The 19,932-nt window shown below is 55.3% G+C and overlaps 2 protein-coding genes across 3 annotated transcripts in view; both read left to right on the top strand.

The window, feature by feature from the left end:
• The window catches only part of ASAP3 (ArfGAP with SH3 domain, ankyrin repeat and PH domain 3), a 47,970-nt gene extending 31,868 nt beyond the window's left edge, over positions 1–16,102 (top strand). Inside the window, 22 exon segments of the mRNA XM_059136272.1 lie at positions 3,961–4,072; positions 4,264–4,349; positions 4,781–4,856; positions 5,007–5,093; positions 5,232–5,350; positions 6,266–6,335; positions 6,648–6,735; positions 8,031–8,079; positions 8,251–8,444; positions 8,535–8,668; positions 8,893–8,987; positions 9,222–9,399; positions 10,352–10,437; positions 10,601–10,716; positions 11,286–11,353; positions 11,448–11,555; positions 11,687–11,882; positions 12,929–13,136; positions 13,687–13,729; positions 13,731–13,778; positions 14,730–14,763; positions 14,766–16,102. Of these exon segments, the coding sequence (XP_058992255.1) occupies positions 3,961–4,072; positions 4,264–4,349; positions 4,781–4,856; positions 5,007–5,093; positions 5,232–5,350; positions 6,266–6,335; positions 6,648–6,735; positions 8,031–8,079; positions 8,251–8,444; positions 8,535–8,668; positions 8,893–8,987; positions 9,222–9,399; positions 10,352–10,437; positions 10,601–10,716; positions 11,286–11,353; positions 11,448–11,555; positions 11,687–11,882; positions 12,929–13,136; positions 13,687–13,729; positions 13,731–13,778; positions 14,730–14,763; positions 14,766–14,803 (2,233 nt within the window). The 3' untranslated portion in view covers positions 14,804–16,102.
• A 2,906-nt stretch (positions 16,103–19,008) lies between these two features.
• The window catches only part of TCEA3 (transcription elongation factor A3), a 36,282-nt gene continuing 35,358 nt past the window's right edge, over positions 19,009–19,932 (top strand). Inside the window, exon 1 of one of the 2 annotated variants that reach the window (XM_059134895.1) lies at positions 19,009–19,209. In XM_059134895.1, coding sequence (XP_058990878.1) covers positions 19,141–19,209 — 69 coding nt within the window. In that variant the 5' untranslated portion in view covers positions 19,009–19,140. The remainder of the gene's footprint in view (positions 19,210–19,932) is intronic. The other variant, XM_059134893.1, reaches the window with a different exon arrangement.

The following is a 19,932-nucleotide window of genomic DNA, read 5'->3' as shown; positions in this document are numbered from 1 at the left end:
CCGTGACAAGCACTGAGCAATGTATAGAATTGTCGAATCACTATATTCTACACCTGAAACTAATATAACACCTATGTTAACTATGCTGGAATTAACATTTAAAAATTAAATAAATAAATAAATACATTTGGGAAAAAAAAGATACTGTGCCTGTCACCAGCTGGGGTGGGAGGTAGGGGGCGGGAGACCAGGCAGGACAGGAGGGATGGAGCTAATCTGAGGCACCGTGTTGGTTACCAATGTCGTCCCCAAGGATCTGTCGTCAGACCTGGATCCAAATCCTAGCTCTAGCACTCAACAGCCGAGCAATCTGTGACCCGTCTCAGCCTCAGGCTCCTCAACTGTAAAAGGGGGTCATGAATCCTGCCCGACAGGGTTCTCACGTTAGTACGTGAAGGGTCTGGCAGAGCACCCGGCATAGTAGTAGTGCTTAAAAATAATAATTAATAATAATAGCAGCTGATACCTGTACTCAGTTAAGAGCTCCCTCTGTCCAAGGAATTGTGATAAGCTCTTTAGATCATCAGACTGACTCCCCTTGGCAGGGAAAGGGGCTGTTACTGCCCCCAACTTCTAGGTAAGAAGTAAGGGAAAAAACACCACCACAGTCCCTGCTTTGTGGATCCCACTGGTTTGTAAGTGAGAAGAGAGGTGGGTTGATAAGTGACGGAAATACAAAGCGATGGTGCCGTGGGGATGGTGTCAGCGCTGCGGTGGCAGAAAAGACAGGTGGTTTGGTTTGGGTGGGGGTGGAGGGGAGGAGGCATCCCAGGAGAGGCTGTTCAAGGGGTCAGGCTGGCAGATACTGATTCGTTTTGTTTGTTTGTTTGTTTTAAGATTTATTTATTTGACAGAGAGAGATTACAAGTAGGCAGAGAGGCAGGCAGAGAGAGAGGAGGAAGCAGGCTCCCTGCTGAGCAGAGAGCCCGATGCGGGACTCGATCCCAGGACCCTGAGATCATGACCTGAGCCGAAGGCAGCGGCTTAACCCACTGAGCCACCCAGGCGCCCGATACTGATTCGTTTTGATTCCTTTCCTCTCCCGCCATCCTCCTCGCTGCCCCCCCCACTCCCCGTCTGAATACGAGACTGTCCCCCAAGTCCCCCTTCCATTTCTCTCAGTGTCCTCAGGAACTAGCATTTCCCTGCTTCTCACTCCCTACTTATTTTACTTCTCTTGCAGCAACTTCATTCGAAGGAAATAAACGTTTTCCAACGGTTGAAATGTTAAGAAACCACTGGTGAACCGTTGAGGACATTGAGGGAATAGGAGTTGTATTCTCTTCTGGCCAGGGCGTGAGAGAATAAAAAGCACTCCGCAGCTGGCAGTTTGAGGTTGGCAGGTCATCTCAGGTGACCAGGTCAGCTTTGGCAGGGTAAATTTCTTAGGTTACCTTAGCGGAGACGGAGGAACAGAGCTATGGTAATTCACAAAACCGTGCAGCGTACTTTACAGCTTGTTTTCATCCTGAGCTGCCTAGCTTCTGTCCTTTAATCTCCACTAGAGCCAGTAGCCCCAACCCCGAATTAAATAAATAAATAAGGAAGCACCCTGTGCTAACACACACACACACACACACACACACACACACACACACACACACACACATTATCTAAAGGAATCACCAGACGGCTCAGTTGGTTGAGCGTCTGCCTTCAGTTTGGGTCGTGATCCCAGGGTCCTGGGATCGAGCCCCAAGTTGGGCTCCCTGCCCAGTGGGGAGCCTGCTTCTCCCTCTCCCCCTGCTGCTCCCCCTGCTTGTGCTTGCTTGCTCTCTCTCTCAAATGAATAAATAAAATTAAAAAAAATAAAGGAATCACCAGCGGTTATTACCATAACCGTCAATATCACTAGCATCGTCATAATCCTGCTACTTATTGAGGACTTACCATAGGCCAGGGACGGTACCATGCATTATACCATCTGAGAACAAAACAGTATTTGTCTCGTTTTTGAAATGGGGGAAATAAAGCTTAGAAAGTTTTATAAAAATTAGGTGAGAAAGCTGCCATTCAAACCCAGACTGTGCATTTCTAGCCACTGTGCTATGGTGCTTCCTTTTTGTCCATTTACTCTGGAGCAGATGTCTCTCAGTGTTAGTACATACAGAGCTTCCTCATCCTTTTTAACAGTTGCATAGTATTCCTGTAACTGGCCATAGCGTAATTTAACTACTTCCTCCTGATAGACATTTAGCTTGTTTTTCATTTTTTACTATTGAAAGATGTGGTAGCAATGTCTGTGGGAGATTCCCCTGCCCCTGCCAGCAGCTCTGCCTTCTCTGTCTCCTACCCTTCTTAGCAAGCTGCCAGGCTCACAGCTGACACCCTGCTGTCCTAGCCAGCGCCTCTCTCTGCTGCTCATTCAGATCCCCCAAAAAGCATCTGTCATGATCCCTTAGCAGGCCCGGGTCATAGGGTCCATCCCCACCCTAACTCCACTACCCTGTCATAGACTCCCTCTCGGGATATCATCATGTCTTAGGGAAATGTAAAAGAGTCACTCCTAAGAAATGTTTTCTAGAAAACCTATAGAACTGTACCCTAGAGCAGTAGTTTCTCAGTCAGGGGTGATTCTGCACCCCCACATCACCCCCAGGAGATATCTCTGGTTGTCAAAACTGGGAGAGGCTACAGGAACCTTGTGGGTAGAGGTTCCAAGCATCCTACATCCACGGAACAGCCCCTCACATCAGAATCATCTGATCAAAGTATCTGTAGTTCCAGGGTTGAGAAGCTGCTCTCTGGGTCTCCAGGGACAGATTCTGAGTATAAACACTACCTCAGAGGCCTGACCTCAGTGGGGCCTGGAACTTTAAAGCCAGAATGAACTCGGCGCCTAGGCCATTGCTTCCCCAGTTTACAGATGGGAAAACTAAGGCCTACAGGGACCTGTGATAATAATAGCTGTAGGGTCTTTTGTGTGCTGAGTCTGCTGTGTCCTCTCTCTCATCTGGGTACAGAGAAGGATCCCCATTTTGCAGATGGGGAGACCAAAGGGGGGAGGGGAGTGACATTTGTCATGTATCCCACAACCATCTTTGCTTGGGGCTGGCACCTACTTGAAATCACCACTGATAAGCAAGAGGTATCGTTGACAGAGGAATTGTGGTGACAGGTGCCCAGCCCCAGATGTGGAAACACCCCCGGGCTGAGAGTGGGTGGGCTGCTGGGTGTGGGATTTCCAGGAAATCATTTAAACAGATACACCCATCCCTGAAGAGGGAAAACAGCCAACCCTGGACATCTGTGGGGGCAAGGCCCAGGTTGCTCTCAGCTGCAAGCCCAAGAGGCCCCGTCTTCACTCACAAAGAAAAGAAGGGTTTGCTAAGCTTTACCTGGGAGGTTCCGTGGCTCAGAGCATGAAGGCGCTTGGTGATCCCTTAAGCCATGTGGTCCTAAACCCCTCCCAGCAAAATCACACTGGTCACCCCAGACCTCACCTGGCCCTCATCTAAGCCCATCACTTCCTGCATAAAAACCTTCCATTCCTTCCCACTGCTCTTGGGAACCCTGACATGATCTGAACCAGGCCCTGTGTGACCTGGCCCCTCTGTCCCTTACTGGGAACCACCTCCTCTCTGCCTCTACTCCTGAGCCCTGAGGCCTCCTGCCTCCAGCCATCACAGGGTCTGATGTTCCTAGCTTCCTCCTGGCAACTCCACAGACCTCAGCTCTCACCTCGAGCAGCACTTCCTGAGCGGCCCTTGGTCAGATCCCCATTTTAGCTTTTCATGACTCTCTTGATGCCTGGGATCGGATCCACGTCATTCTCCCCCACCAGCCCGTGGGTTCCCAAATCTGCCTCGTTCACCGCTGTACCCACCCTGCCACACGGCTGGCGCACGGGAAGCCCCCTCGCTCTCGTGTGCTCGTGGCAGAGAGGAGCATGGGGAGGTGGTGGGACATGAAAGGGGCCCCAGTGAGAGTTGTTCAGGTTTCTCTTTCCTTGGGGCCTAGGGCCAGGCTGGAGAAGGAGAGGGACCGGGCCCGGGTGACAGGAGGGACGCCTGGGGAGGTGGCCCAGGACACTCAGAGAGAGCGGCGCGTCTTCCAGCTGCACATGTGTGAGGTAAGGATGCTGCAGGGGTGAGGGCTTCCTGCCTTCGTCTCCTGAACCCCCAGGGGGGCCAAGTCACAGGTTCTGGCCCAGAGGGATGGCACCAAGGTTCAGTGATGGCCTGGGATGGGGACGGCAGCCCCCTGGCCCCCAAGATTCCGCTTCAGCTCACAACTGCGTGCTTGGCCCTGCTCTTTCCCCAGTATCTGCTGAGAGCCGGGGAGAGCCAGCTGAAGCAGGGGCCCGATTTCCTGCAGAGCCTCATCAAGTTCTTCCACGCCCAGCACAAGTAGGTCTTTGCCCTGTCCCCAGCCCCCACACCATGGTCCTTGCCCCTTAACCCTTCAGGCAACACAAAACAAGGCCCCTCCCCAGGGTCTGGCAGGCCCTGGAGAACTCTGTGCCTTGGTGATGCTTTGTACAGCTTCCCTTAAGGGGGTGTAAACCGTGTATCAGGCGCTAAGTACTTTCTCTTACACATTGGCTCCCTCTCAATCCCCAGCAACCCATTTTCTCAGAAACTAAGCCTGAGGTTTACTAACATCCCCCAGCTAGTAAGTGGGATCTAGACCCAGACAACTTGGGCTCCAGAGAGCAGGCTCCCGCCAGACAGAGAGCACTGCCCCAGGTGCCCCGCGATCCTTGGAGCACCTTCTCCCACACGTCCTGCTTCTCTCTTTCTCATCGTTCTCATCCCTTGCTGGGCCTCACACCTCTTAGCTTTTTCCAAGATGGCTGGAAGGCTGCTCAGAGCCTGTCCCCCTTCATCGAGAAGCTGGCAGCCTCTGTACATGCGGTAAGTTGGGCCTTGGCCTTGGGGACCTGGTCAAGCCCCTGTCTTTCCGGGGGGAGCCTGAGGGTGGGGAGAGCTGGCCCCTGCTCGTCTTGGTCTGGGCCGTGCGCCTGACCCGTCTGCTGGCTGACGGAGGGGTCCTCTGTTCCACAGCTGCGTCAAGCCCAAGAGGAGGAGCTCCAGAAGCTGATCCGGCTTCGGGACTCCCTCCGTGGGACACTGCAGCTTGACAGCAGAGAGGTCAGCCCCTGTGAATCATCCCCAAGTGTACGCCTTCTCCCAAGGTCCGCTGTGGAGGGAGGGAGAGAGGGACCCCTGCAGAATGAGGCTCTGCCCACCCAGACGCCCTAAGGTCTCCTTTGCATGTCGGAGGAACAGGAGACTCTGAGCCGGAAGAACTCGGGAGGCGGTGGCGGCGGCTACAGCATCCATCAGCACCAAGGCAATAAGCAGTTTGGGACAGAGAAGGTGGGCTTTCTCTACAAGAAGAGTGACGGGTAAGTGACCCCGAGAGCTTGACTAACTTGCCCAAAGCCACACGGCCAGTAAATGACAGTAGGGGGACCTGCCCGGGGGAGCCGATCTCATCATTTACGTAGACTCTGCGGGTTCCAGGACCCTCCACTCTAGCAATGCAAAATCCTCCAAATCCTAAGCACGTGAACTTCTCCTAGAAGTCACTGGTTGTTCCTGACTTGAAAAAGAATAAAAGCAGCTGCTAGCAGTTACTGAGCACTTATTATGCCCTAGACCATCCCCGTGCCCTTCCGTTGAACCTCTGTAATATACTGAGTATGCCTGGAAATGAAAGTGTTGACTGTGCCTTGCTCCCTGGTGTAAAAAAAAATCAGTGTGTAAAATGCAAAGCCTCCATGGGATGTTCCCATTTCTCCTGACTAATCAGTTTTTATCAGAGAATAATAACTTTGGTATACTAATTAATATTTACTTCTTGAAGAAGTGTTAAGTAGCTTTGGATCATGGGTTTGCCAAATTTATTTGGGGGGGGTCTCAATATTTATCTTGCTTTATCCTTAATCATAATGCAGCTGTTGTGGTCGAGAGCCTGATCCTCCTCTCAGTCTGGGAGTTCCCTAAAGTCCGGGGCTGTGTCTCCTTTATCAGACTAGTGGCTCTCAGAAGGCCAGGGTCACGATTCCCTTCAGAGTCAGGATTCCCAGAGAGTGGGGGCTCTGTTTCCTCATCAGACTGGGAGGTACCTCAGGGCAAGACTACGTCTCCACCATCAGAAGGGAGCCCCAGAAAGTGAGGGGTGTAGGGGTCAGGGAATGAAGAGGTGTGCTGGAGGTCAGACAGGTGGGGCCAGGGACCTGGTCAGAACTCTGTTTTCTGATATGGGGGAATTAGGTGTGAGCCTTGGGTCAGTGTCTCTCTATCCCTCTGGGCTCTAGAATTCGAAGAGTCTGGCAGAAAAGGAAGTGTGGAGTCAAGTATGGCTGCCTGACCATCTCCCACAGCACGGTGAGGCCTGGAGGGGGCACGATCGATAGGTCCTCTCTTCACTTCTGAACAAACAAGTGTCAAACCCTCCCTCCAGCCCTGGCCCCCAAACCTGGATCCAGATCCCTGGAGACCCCCTGTGGGAGGAAGGCTGGGACTCAAAGCTCTCAACCTAATCTTGGCCCACACTCCACATCCCTGAGGCGCTGGAAGAGGGAAGACATGAACCGGAACAGGACAATTATGCCCATTTAACAGACTGGGAAAATGGAGGCCTGCGAGTTTGGGAGACCCAGAGGGGCACATGTGTCCTCTCTCCCCAAATTCCCACAGATAAACCGGCCCCCAGTGAAGCTGACCCTGCTGACGTGCCAAGTGAGGCCAAACCCTGAGGAGAAAAAGTGCTTTGACCTGGTGACCCGTGAGTACTCCCCGTCTCCTCCCTACAACTGCCCAGCACATCTCTAAGAGACCTGCCGGCTCCCTGGAGGCTTCAGTTAGGGCCCCGTGTCCAGTCCCCAGTGTGTTTATCAGACGGCTGGCCCTGCAGGCATCAGACACCTGAGGCCCTGGACGCTGTTTTTAGAGGCTTTACTCCACAGACTATTAAATATTAAAATGTACCTTCATCCCACATTAAGTATGATTATTTCTGTAAAGTATATTTAAATGGATTTGGGTAATTCAGCTTTGGAAGTTATTATTTAACATTTTCACTCTTCATCCTTTGGAGGCTTTGGTGCCAGGTTTTACGTGGGGGTCAGTGCAGGCTAAGAAAGACCTAGATCTCATTCTAGGGCAGCTCTCTCTGGCAAGGATGTGATGTGGGGATCCAGTAAGATGATGGGGAGTATTCAGAAGAGAGGTACAGATATAGCACTGTCAAAGATAAAGGAGGGGAAGGCCTGCCCTGCTGTGGCAATCAGGAAAGGCTACTTGGAGGAGAGAGCCTTTGAGTGTAGCCTTGAAGGACAGAGATCGCTGAGTTTGGGGGAGGACGTTTCAGGAGACAGGACTGGCATGATGAAAGGCACGGGAGTAGGAGAGTAGGTCTGACCAGGCTGACCAGAGTGCAGAGTTCGCAGAGGAGAGTGGTGTGAGATAAAGCCTGGGAATGCCTCTTAAAGTTTCAGACCTTATTTTCTGGCAATAGGGAGCCACAGAGGGTCCTGAAGAGGGGGTGGCCTGATGAGATCAGAACCTTGGGCACAACAGTCTGGCGGATGGTACAGGTTGGGGAAGGGGGAGCTGGGGAGCAGGGAGACCAGACAGGAGGCTGAGGGCCCATGTGGGGTGGTGGCAGTAGGTTTGGAGTATACCCTGTCTCTGAGCTGGGGTTGGGGGGGTGGTCCTGGAAGAGGAGGGCCTTGGTAGGATCCTCCTTTGGAGGTGACTTCTGAGAAACAGCCCATGCTGCCAGCCACTATCCTTGCCCATGGTTATCTGCCTGCCCCCCAGCTCCCAGCTAGGCAGAGTCTGAAAGGGAGCCCCAGAAAGTGAGGGGTGTAGGAGTCAGGGGATGAAGAGGTGTGGCTGGAGGTCAGACGGGTGGGGCCAGGGACCTGGTCCAGGACTCTGTTTTCTGATACAGGGGAATTAGGTGTGAGCCTTGGGTCAGTGTCTCTGACACTGGGGACAAAGTTCCACCTCGACCCCACCAGCTGGGTGAGGGCTCCTTGCATTTCTCTGGGCCAAACATACCCCCTCTCCCCACAGACAACAGGACATACCACTTCCAGGCAGAAGATGAACATGAGTGTGAGGCGTGAGTGACACCACCCTCCCCCCTTTCTAAGCCCCCCCCCCATCTCTCCCCACTCCCCTCCCAGCTGGAGACAACCTGGGGGTGGGGGCAGGGGAGCCTCATCTACCTCCCAGCCAGGTGTCCCCACCCATGCGGGTATCACTCCCATGCCCCCTCGCACCCTTTCCGTAGGTGGGTGTCAGTGTTACAGAACAGCAAGGATGAGGCCTTGAGCAGTGCCTTCCTCGCGGAGCCCAGCGGCGGTGGCCCGGGACCCTGGGGGGGCGCCGGGCTGGACGGGGAGCCCCAGGACCTCACGAAGCTGCTCATCGCCGAGGTGAAGAGCAGGCCCGGGAATGGCCAGTGCTGCGACTGCGGGGCTGCAGGTGGGCCAGCGAGGGGTGGGGAGAGAGGTGGGAGCTGGCGGTGGAGGGGAAGGGCCGGCGCCTTCAGGCACGAGCCGCTCTCTCTTGCAGACCCCACGTGGCTCAGCACCAACCTGGGCGTGCTCACCTGCATCCAGTGCTCGGGCGTCCACCGCGAGCTGGGCGTGCGCTTCTCGCGCATGCAGTCCCTCACCTTGGACCTTCTGGGCCCCTCCGAGCTGCTGGTGAGGGCGGGGCGGGGCCAGAGGGGTGTTGGGGCGGGGCTTAGTCGGGGCGGGGCTTGGGCCGACTGGCTCTGCCCTAGGGTTTTGCGCTAGGCGGGGCGAGGTGGGGCAGGATCCTTAAGATCCGGAAAGGGGAGGGTCGGGTCCGGCCTCTGCTGGCTCGGTCCTCCAGGGGCGCTTTCCTAAAGCACCGGTCTTACCCCACCGCTTTCTTGCGACTCCAGCTGGCCTTGAACATCGGAAACACGCGCTTCAATGAGGTGATGGAGGCCCAGCTGCCCGCACAAGGCGGCCCTAAACCCTCAGCTGAGAGTGACATGTAAGGGGATTCTCAGATGGGGGTCGGGCCGTTCGTCCTGGCTGGGGATTCTGCTTCTCCAGCTCCTGTAGTCTCAGGAGGATCTTGGGCCAGAAGTCTAGGGAGAAGGGAGCCGCAGATCTGGACGAGTACAGGACATGGGGCGGGGGGTAGATCCGTAGCTCCTCTGGGATGGTTCAGGGGTCAGCTGAGTGGAAACAGCCCATGCTCTGACACTAAGGTTGACTTCGGCAGGAGCACGCGCAGGGACTACATCGTGGCCAAGTATGTGGAACACAGGTTTGCCCGCCGGTCCACACCCGAGCCTCAGAGATTCCGAACGGCCATTTGCAACCGGGACCTCCTGTCAGTACTGGAGGCCTTTGCTAATGGGCAGGACTTTGGACAGCTGCTGCCTGGGCCTGAGGGACAGGTGAGGACCCCGTCCAAGGGCCACCTATATCCCATCCCCTCTCATACTCCCCAGTCCTTCTCCAGGACCAGCTGTCACTCTCCTCTGCCTCCCCCCCCCCACATCTGTTCAAACCCCACCTGTTGGAGGGGTAAATGGGACAGAGCACTTCCATGGGGCAGACCTGGGCCAGAGTCCTGGCTCTGTGTTTTCCTAGCTGTGTGATCTAGAACAGGTGACTTCACTTCTCTGAGCCTCCGTTTCTCATCTGTGAAATGAGTGGATGATAGCACCCCAGGGTTGAAGTGAGAATGAAGCATGTAGTGTAAAGGGCCAAGCGCATAATAAGTGTGCAAGAAATGTTAGTATCTTTCTTTTTCCTTGACTAACCTTGGACATGGGTAAAGGTGGGTCAGATTAGGTCAGGGAAGCCTGTTGCCTTGGTGATTCTGGTAGCAAATACCCCATGAGCCAGGGATTTGGGAGGGGAAGGGTGTCAGAGACATCTGCAAGGTTAAATTGGCAGGAGTTGCTGACTGTAGATGAACAATGGATGTCGTCTTTGAACTGTCTGATATCTTAGTGGGACTGTCCAGTGGGCAGTGAGGGTGCAGCACTTAGATGAGGTAAGAATTTGGAACAGCCTTCACATGAGTGAGAGCTGACAGCCTGAGGTTAGCTGAGCTCCCGGGGGACCAGCGAGAGAGAGGAGCAGAGAGAGCAAGGCCGGGGCTAAGAACCGAATTTGGGAAGCACGTGTAACTGGGAGCAAGAGGAGGCAGAGCCACAGAAGGAAGCATGGAGGAAGGGTCTCTCCTCGCAAACACGAGTCTCCCTCTCCGCAGTCTCCTCTCTCAGGGTTCAGTCAGGTTTATATCTGGAGATGTCGGGGGACAGCAAGAGTTCAAAAGGGTGATACTGGGTTGGGGGCAGGTGAACTGGGGGAATCTCAGAGGTGTGGACATGTACCCAGGCACCTGGAGAGCTTGCCCTGCACTTGGCCATCAGAGTCGCCAGCCCTGCCTCCTTGCCCCTGGTGGACTTCATCATCCAGAATGGGTGAGAGCGCCCCTGCCCATCTGCCCACCTCCTCATCCTCCTCTCCCCCCGTCCTGTTCCTTTCTCTTCTCCACAACCCTTCCCCCCTCCCTCTTTTTCTCCCTGACTTTGACCCTCCTCCCCTGTCTGTTCCCCTTCCTGCCTCCCTGTCTTCCCCCGACAGAGGTCACCCGGATGCCAAGGCTGCTGACGGGAACAGCGCTCTGCACTGGGCTGCTCTCTACAACCAACCTGACTGCCTCAAGCTGCTGCTGAAAGGGAGAGCTTCGCTCGGCACAGGTGGGGCTCCCAGCACGTCCCCCAGCAGACTTCCATTCTTTTCTGCCCCTGGTGTGGAACTTCCTGCCCTCTTCCCAGACCAAGGGAGTGGGTAACAAGCACAGACTTTGCAGACAGACTGGGGTTCTAATCCTGGCTTGCCTCTGACCACCTCTGTGACCTTGGGATTTGTCCATTCATCTCTTGAACCTCAGCTTCCTCGTGTGTAAAGTGGGTATAATACCACTGACCTGGCAGACCTGCAAAGAACATAAAATGATGTTTCTGAAAGTAGCTAACCAAGTAAATACTAGCCGAATGCAAATAATAATGATTATAATAGCCACTATTTACCGGCATAGTAACTCCTTTAGTACTCACGACAGCTCGTCAGGAGGTTACAAGTATTACACTTATTTTATAGATAAGAAAATCAAAGCCCAGAGACGCTAGGTAACTTGCCCAAGATCACACAGCCAGGAAGTAGCAGAGCCAAGATTCAAACACAGTCTGATTTCAGAGGCCCATCGTAACCTCTAAGCTAGAATGCATTTGACCTTGACCGTGACCCTTGGCTTTACCCCTCACAGTGAACGAGGCAGGAGAGACAGCTCTGGACATAGCCAGGAAGAAGCAGCACAAGGAATGTGAGGAGCTGGTGAGGTCTAGGAAAGGAGGGGAAGCCCCTTACCCTGTCTGTCTCTCTGCCGAGCCCCTGACCCTCTAAACTGCCAGGACCTTGTTATTGGCAGCTGGAGCAGGCCCAGGCTGGGACCCTCACCTTCCCTCTGCACGTGGACTACAACTGGGGAATCTCCCCTGAGCCTGGCTCTGACAGTGAGGAGGACGAGGAAGAGAAGGTGAGTCCCGGCCCCGTCTCTCGGGCCTTTGTTAGTCCATGGAAGGAGCCCGATTGGGCCTGGCAGGGGGAGGGCCAGGGCTGAACTGGAGGAACCAGACCATCCTTTCTCCCATTCTTTTGCCCCTGCAGCGCTCTCCTCTGAAGCCCCCAGCCCAGGCCCGCTGGGCCAGCGGGAGGGTCGACCTCAGCAATAAAACCTATGAGACCATCGCCAACCTGGGATCAGCTGCCCCTCAGAGCCAGAGTGAGGCCTGCCCCCCACCCTTGCCAGTCAAAAACCCTTCTCGGACCATGGTCCAAGGGCGTGCAGGACATGCCAGCGGAGGTATGGCCAGCCACCCGGAAAAGTGCTCCCCATACTGTTCATGGACGGTCTGCCGTGTGCTGGCGCGCTGAGCTAAGGCTGTGTGCGGTAGTCCACGCCCCCCTCCCGCCCTTGCAATCACCTGTCAGGTAGAGGCTATCCTCTACCCCCTGCAGGTAAAGGAACAGAGATGTTAAGTCACGTGTCCAAGAGCCCACAGCTAAGTCCCCAATGTGGGATCCCAACCCAGGTCTGTCTTATTCCAGATTCCTCAATGCTACGCTTAAGTAAAAAGGCAGAGAAGCACGTACTGACCATCCACTGGGTGCCTGAGACGCAGTCTAGTGGGGGAGATAACAGCCAGAATGTGATTCATTACAATATCAGACACGACGGTACAGAATGTAAATCCCCACCCCCACCCCACGAAGGATGTAAATCGCAAAAGCACAGGGATTGGAGTGTTCTGGGACTAGTATTTCCGCACCTGGCTGGCCTCAAGAACTGTTTGTTGACTGAATGAAGAAGCTTGTTCTGGGAGCTCAGGGGAAGGAGGGAGCATGTCCTGTTGGGACCGAGGGGTGGCTGAGGAGGGCATCCTGTCCTGTCAGCACCTGAGCTGAGCCTGACAGGTGAGCGGAGGAGTCCAGAGTGAGGACCCGGGGTAGCAGAAGCAAAAACAGTGCGTCACTAGCCCATGAGACCCAAGCAGAGTGGGGAGAAGCTGGAGGGGAACGCCAGATGGGGGGGCGTGGCAGTGGGGGCAGCTGTGATAGGCCCTAGCGGCCAAGGACTGCTTCGACATTGAGAACAGAGTAAGACATAAAGACAGGTTTTATCACTTCTTTTTTTTATAAATATTTTTTTTTCTAGATTTTATTTATTTATTTGACAGAGAGAGAGAGATCACAAGTAGGCAGAGTGGCAGGAGGAAACAGGCTCCCTGCTGAGCAGAAAGCCTGATGTGGGGCTCAACCCCAGGACCCTGAGATCATGACCTGAGCAAGGCAGTGGCCCAATCCCCTGAGCTACTCAGGCGCTCCAGGTTTTATCACTTCTGATTCCAGATCGTTCTGAAGTCCCCAGCCTGAGCTGTGAGCCCTCCGGGGCCCCTGAGAGCCTGGGCCGTCCAGCCTCCACCTCTTCCACCCTCACAAACCCCGTGGATCCTGCGGGTCCCAGCCAGACCTTACCCAGCTCTGAGGAGGGCCCCTCCCGACCCAGCCTGACATCTGGAGGCACCCCTGCAGAGATGTATCCCCCAGTCAGGTTCAGGTAAGAGCCCAGCTTTGCCGCTGAGCAAGTTTTTCCTGACCCCTATGTACATCGTCTAGCTCCCCACCTGTAAATGGTGGCTGCCTAAAGACTGGGACACCTCCCAGCTCCGAGGCCCACAACTAACATAACACACTGGCCTTCGATTGGGGGGTGAGAGGACCCTTCGCCCTTCGTATACCTGCCCTGAGTCCAGCCTGAAGGGCTGGGAAGGAGCCTAGAACTCACACTGCTGCAGATGGGGTAGAAAAGGCTGAGTCCCGCCTGTGTGGCTTCTTCTAGAGGTTCTCGGTGGGATCTTTGCCATGTCCCATTGCCAACCCACAATCCAGTCCTCCCTTCCCTGTACTCAACGCCTTTGGTCTTGAGTCTGGAGAGCAGACACAGGAAAGCTCCAGTTCCAGGCCTCTGTAGCCTGTGATGGGCCCAGCCAGGACCCTGGAGGACACTGTCCCCACTTGTCTCAGTCCCCAGCCGATACCTGAGCTCTTTGTCCCCGCTCTAAGAGGCTCTCGGCATGAGGTCATCTTGGCCTTTCCCTGCCTTCCAGCTCCGAGAGCACTCGCTCGTATCGGCGGGGTGGGCTGGAGCCTGGAAGACTGTCCCTCAGCCAGGCAGCCTCTGCCCACAAGGAACATGCTGGTATGAGCTCTGGGACTGTGGTTCGAGGGGTGGTGGCAGGACATGTGGGAGGCAGAGTTGGTCAACAGTCGATGGGTGGGGTGGGGTCATGGGGACCTCTGCCCATGGCCAGAGTCTATAGGAGGCTGGGTGGCCACAGTTCGGCCAGTCCCTTGCGCTGGTGTGCCCCCTTCCCCCTCCAGCCCGGGACTCATGAAGCTGGGGAGAGCCCAGGTCTTGAGGGACGGCAGAGGTGAGGGGGCCCGAGCTGGGGCTTCTCTCCAGGGGAAGATGAGCAGACCTGTGTCAGCCAGACTGGGGGCTCACTTCCCTACAGATGAGGCAGGATTAGGGTGGCTGGAGAGCAGCCCTTGGCTTGCCAGCTGTCCCCTTGTATAGGACAGTCTCCTGAATCCTCCCAGACAGGCCACTCCCAGGCAGAGAGGCGTGTGACAGGGACAAGGCAAGAGCTGTCACCCTGAATCCGCCCTCTCCCTGCTGAATCGTGACATCTTTCACAGTCACCCATAGTTAGTTGGGGATCCTGGGAGTGGGCACAGGACAGAGCCAGCTGGGCTGAGCACGAAGCCACGGTTCCCCTGGGGATCCCTCAGGGGTGGCGGTGGTTGCTGTGCTGGGAGTCAGAGACAGCAGGGGCAGGAGCTGGGCCTCTCTGAGGAATCGTCATCCTCAGTCCATCAAAGTCAGGTGCCAGACCCCAATCTGTGTCCACAACCAGGTATCAGCCCCCAGCATTTAGCAGATGCATGTTGGTGGCACATGTGTGATAAGAAGAGCTTGGACTGTAGGACATGGAGGACTTGGAAAAGTGGCTTTGCTCCTTCAAGCCTCAGTTTCGTTGTCTGTGAAATGGGGATAATTTCATCTATCCATGATAGGACGGTGGTGGAACTGAGGTGCTATGTAATATAGGTACTCGGAACATGTCAGTTTTCATTCTTCTCTCCCCAGGTTGGCTTCACTGAAGGAGAGGACTCCAGGAGAGGGCTTCTCCTGGAAACTCTGCACAGCTTTTGCAAGACTAGCTCCTTGCTCGTCCTTGCATGCCAGAACTAGCGCCCGTGTGGGACCCCAATGTTCAGTGCTAGGCCTTGAGCCCACAAGACCGGGGAACTGAGTTCTCCACTACCTTAGGTCTTGCTCTGTTTGTACCTTGTGCCTCTGTGGCTGGCCTTCCTCCCTGCCGTGGGCCCGTGCCCCCTCCAAGGATACGGGGCCCTTCCATATTCGGGCTGATGGCAGTTCCTTCCCCTCTATCCTGTCCCCACCCCAGGAGCTCATTAGCTGGGTCTGAGTATTCATGAGCTAACGGTAGTTAGCTGCAGAACCCTCAGTCTCTCATCAGACCAGAATATCTTTCTTCCATCAGTCTGGGGGCTCCATAAGAGTAGGGCCAGCCCACCTTCATCATCCAGACCAGGGATTCTGCCAGCCAAGGGGCCGTCTTTTTGGACGTTTGTTAGTCTAGTATTTTACTGAGGTTTTCCTCTACGTCCAGATGCCACACAAGTAAGACAAGGTTCTTGCAGATGTGGCCCCTTGCTGGGTCACTGGTCCCAAAGGCTGGGTTTGGCAATCAGCAGGGCTAGATTCCAGGGGATGGTCCCGGGCCCAGGGGCAGACAGGCAATCAGCTGCCTGATACCGATGGGACGCTGCATTGTCTGCGGCTCGCATCCATCCTGGTTGGCCACTGCTCGTGCTGTACCGGCTGTTAAGTAAATAAGCACTAGCACTCCTTTTGAGGAACCGCATAGCCCTCCTGGGGACCTCTGCTCTATTCCTCAGCCAGGAAGCAGGCTCAGCATAGCCCCCCATTTGCCTACTGTCCTTGATGTAACAGGAGGGAAAGGAATGGTCTGGGATGATTGATCTTCCCTGCTCTCCTTTTCCTTTGGTCAACTCAGAAGCCTTCCAGTCTTGGGGGAGGAAAGAGCTAAGAAAGGAAGAAGGGGAATAATAGGAATGGGAAGGAAGGGCTCAAATTCTGTTTCCCAGTCCCAGAAGTGTCACCATGACTTTCAGCCCCATATTAGAAAACAGGTACAGCTAAGCCATCATCAGTCTCTAAGGCGGCTTCATGGGCACCCGGCGCTGAGCCCTGGCAGGGATGGGTCAGGCCAAACAGGAGAGGCCAGAGAGTGCCAATGGCCAATGAAGCAATCTGGCCTGGGAGGCGGGGCTGTGTATGCTGGAGACTGGCCTGGTCTGGGATCCCACGGATCCCAATGTGGTAGTCTTCTGGGCCTCCAGCATCTGGTTTTGTTCATCTCAGACTTGTTATCTCACTCATCTCTAATAAAAGATTTTTTTTTTTGCATTAAATTCAGTGGCTTCATTTGTGGGATCTGAAGAACAGTAGGGAAGGGGTGGGAATCCTAGGGCCTGGAATGCTTTCTCTGGACCTACTAAGGAAGACCGCGGCATGAACAGGGGTTTGCACCTAGGGGTGGTTTTGCCCCCAGGGGGAGGTTTGGCAACATAGAGACCTTTTTTGATGGTTGCCAACTGGAAGGTACTACTAGCATCTAGTGGCTAAAGGTCAGAGACCCTGGTGACCACCCTCCAGTTCACAGCTCTGCCCTCAAAACAATGGATCATCCTAACTAGAATGTTAACAGCACGTGGGTTAAAAACCCCCATGCTGGCCAGGGAGCCGGAAGGCCAGCAGTTTAGGTTGACCACTGCCCTTGTCTCAGTTTGCGGTCTCCTGAGACAAAGTTCTGGAAGCAAGGGGTTTATAGTTTGCAAGGTGATCCCAGGAAATATAAAGAGGAAGTAGGGAGTGGAATACTGGGTCAAAAAGCAATAGGGGGTGTGTTAATGAGGGGCTCCTGCAAACTAGGGCTTATCTTCAGGACCTTCCAGAGACTATTGATTAGAACATGTCTTCGGGGCACCTGGCTGGCTCAGTCGGTAGAGCATGTGACTCTTGATCTCGGGGTCATGAGTTTGAGCCCCATGTTGGGCATAGAAATTGGTTTAAAAAAGAATAAAAAAGAACAAATCTCTGAGTTGTCCCACTGAAAGTGAAAAAATTGGTGTGTTTGCCACCACGTCTTTTGTTGTGTTTTGTTGGCTGAGGGGTCCTGCCTGGGAGTGTCCGTTTCTAAGCACCTCAGCCTGCTCTGAAGCCCTCATCCCGAGATGTGGGTAGGTGTTGGAGGTGCGTCCAGGAACAGCCTGCTGTGACCTCCATGTGATGGCAGGTAGAGGGAATACGGCGGGTACCAACAGTGTCTGATACGGTTGAGCAGTGCAACCCTGGGCTGCCCTAAGCCTCAGTCTTCCCGTCTGTACAATGAAGAGGTTGGACTTGATGTTTTCTTAGGGTCCTTTGAGCCCCAGTGATGTAGGTGTCTTGTCATACAACTCACCGTGGGAACTCTGTGGAACTTTGAGGAGGATCAGCTCTGCTTTTTTTCTTTTTTCAAGGCAATCCTGGGGCGTCTGGCTGGCTGTCAGTGGAGTATGTGACTCTTGATCTCAGGGTTATAAGTTTGAGCCCCACCTTGGGTGTGGAGTTTACTTGAAAATAAAATCTTAAAAAAAAAAAAAAAAGGCAACCCTAAGTAACTACAGACAGCTGTCCCTTCAACCCAGAGGTTGCTTGGGAGTTGACCAAGAGACCTCCGCACATCCCAAACAAAGTCTAACCTCCTAAAAGTGGCCCATAATGCTGGTGTGGTCAGACCACACTCACCTCTGGCTTTCTGCCCTGTCTTCCCCCAAAACCAACCTCTAAGCTGTAGCCCCGCCAATATTTAGTTCTTCCAACCCTGACACATGAAGCCCACTCCCACCCCAAAGCTTTGCACGTTCAGAGCTCCAGGAAGACTGTTTTGTTCCTCTCTGGATGCCCAGGGCTAGAACTGTCTGGCACATAGTAGGTGTTCAATACATATTGAATGAATGAATGAATGTTTCTTTCTCCCTTATGTGAATAGTCCCTTCCCACGCCCAACCCCCACCCCGCACTTCTGCCCCAAAGATTAAACTTCCTTTCTTCAGGGTAAATGAAACCTCCACTGGTGCAGGTCCTCTCAAAGGTGTCCTTAAAGCATCCTTACTTCTTCCTGACCCTCACCCCACTTGTGATAATATATTTGATTGCATCCAAATTCCCTTAGGTTTTCTCCTGCCTATAGACTGTACCTCAAGTTTGCTGGGACTAGTCCTGGACACTCAAAATGCATTTGTTGAATGAAGATAAACTCACTCCTTCTTACCATACTCCCAGGTCACTCACTCAGCAGCAGTTAGAAGCCAGATGAGCCGTCACCAAGGCTGGGATGGAGTTCTCTAACACTGAACACCCCAAGCCACTGTGTCCCCCCCTCTGCATATGCACTGACCACTTTTCATGCTTCCCCTCCAGGTCCCTAAGCACCTCTTCCAGCAAAAAGATAATGTTGTGTTAATTATGCTCACCAGTTTAGGACTCTTCCTGAGTGTGCTGGAGACACTTGGAAAGAAGGTCCTTCCATGGGAACACAGATGGGTGTGCAGTTGTGAGGGCACAGTTCTCTTTACTCCTTTCATCCAAGATCCCCCCCCTCCGGACCCGATCCCACTGGGGAGGCAGGTGGCCTGACCCTGAATAAATTAGGGGCACCCATCCACCCGGATCAGTATTTCTCAAACTTTGGCGCACCTAAGAATCTCCCAAGTCGTCACTACACAGAGAGCAGTCCTCGGCATAGCCCTGCCTGCTGCACTCGGGGGAGCTTCTAAGAAACGCAACATCTCACTGCAGCCAACAAAATCGATGGAACCAGAGGGCCTGGGTGCACCCGTGTACACAGGCTGTGTGCACGAATGAGCGGGGCCCGGTAGAGCAGAGTTGGATTTGACCGCCGCGCACGAAATATGAGCCGAGCGCTGCAAGCTGCCTGCACTTGGGCGCAGGCACGGAGCTAGGTCCGCCCGCTCGGAGCTGCGACCATGCAGAGTCGCTGGAGCCAGGACTCCTCCCAGAGCGCTGGGGCACCCTCAGGCGCCCTGCTTGCCGAGACAGCCCCTTGCGTCCGGGGACCACGGCCTCCCCAATTGCCAAACCTCGCTTCGGCAGAAGGGCCGAGGCGCAGGGCCCTCTCTCGCGCGGCCTCGTCCCTCTCGAGAGGCCAAACCCGCCGGCGCTGGCAAACTTTGCCCGGGCGAGTCCTTGAAGTCTATATTTAGTGCACGTCACCCCTCCCCCCTGCGGCTGCGGGGCGGGCGGGCCAAGGGGGTGTGGGGGGAGAGCCCCGCCCCCGCAGGCGTGTGCGTCGTGTGGGTTTGGGGCCCGCGCGGTCGCGCGCCCTCCGCCTTTGCGCCTCCCGCAGCCCCGGCGCCCCTAGCCCCGGCGGGCGTCGCGCGCCAGCATGGGCCAGGAAGAGGAGCTGCTGAGGATCGCCAGAAAGCTGGAGAAGATGGTCGCCAGGAAGAACACGGTGAGGCCGCAGAGTTTGGGCCACGGCCCCCGCCCCCAGGAGGCGCGGCGCGTGCGAGCCAGGAGTCCCGGGGGCGCGTGCTGGCCGGGCGCCCGGGAGGCGCGTGCGGGACGCCAGGGCCCGAGGGAGGCGCGGCTGGCGCAGGACGCAGCGCCACTTGGGGGCTGCTGCGAACTCCCGGGGTGGGCGTGTGCCCGGCCCAGGGCGCTGGGCAGGATCGCGCGGGCCGCAGAGGCGAGGCTTATGCACGCCTCTCTGGACCAGCGGGGTTCAGGGGCCCTGGGTGACTTGCGCAGGGCCCGGGAAAGCGAGCGAAAAGACCGGGACCTGGAAAAGGACTTTCGGAGTCCGGGGACTCAAGGCAAAGTCCAGGGAGTGGTGGCGACAGCGGGGCGGGGGAGAAGGGGGAACGGCGCGGGGGGTGTGGATTGCAAAATCCTGGGTGCCCGAGAAGGGGCAAAGAAACTTGAGATGATGTAGGGTGCTGAGCCGCCTCCATCCCTCACCCGGGGAGCGGATCTAGGGAAGGGATCGCAGATCTCACAACCTCACAGCCTGCGGGCGCCAGGAGCGGTTCTACTTGGAACTTTCCCTTAACTTGGCCGCAGGGTGGGGCCCCCGCGGGCGGGGCCGAACAGGTGCCGGGCAGCCACTGCGCGCCCTCGGGGGCCCTCGGGGCGGGGAGGGAAGGAGGACTGGCGGTAGGCCTGGCCCCGGAGGGTG

Source organism: Mustela lutreola, chromosome 10, assembly GCF_030435805.1.
Source record: "Mustela lutreola isolate mMusLut2 chromosome 10, mMusLut2.pri, whole genome shotgun sequence".
NCBI lineage: Eukaryota > Metazoa > Chordata > Mammalia > Carnivora > Mustelidae > Mustela > Mustela lutreola.
Note: the sequence above shows the minus strand (reverse complement) of the source record. Positions and strands in the feature narration are given on the sequence as shown.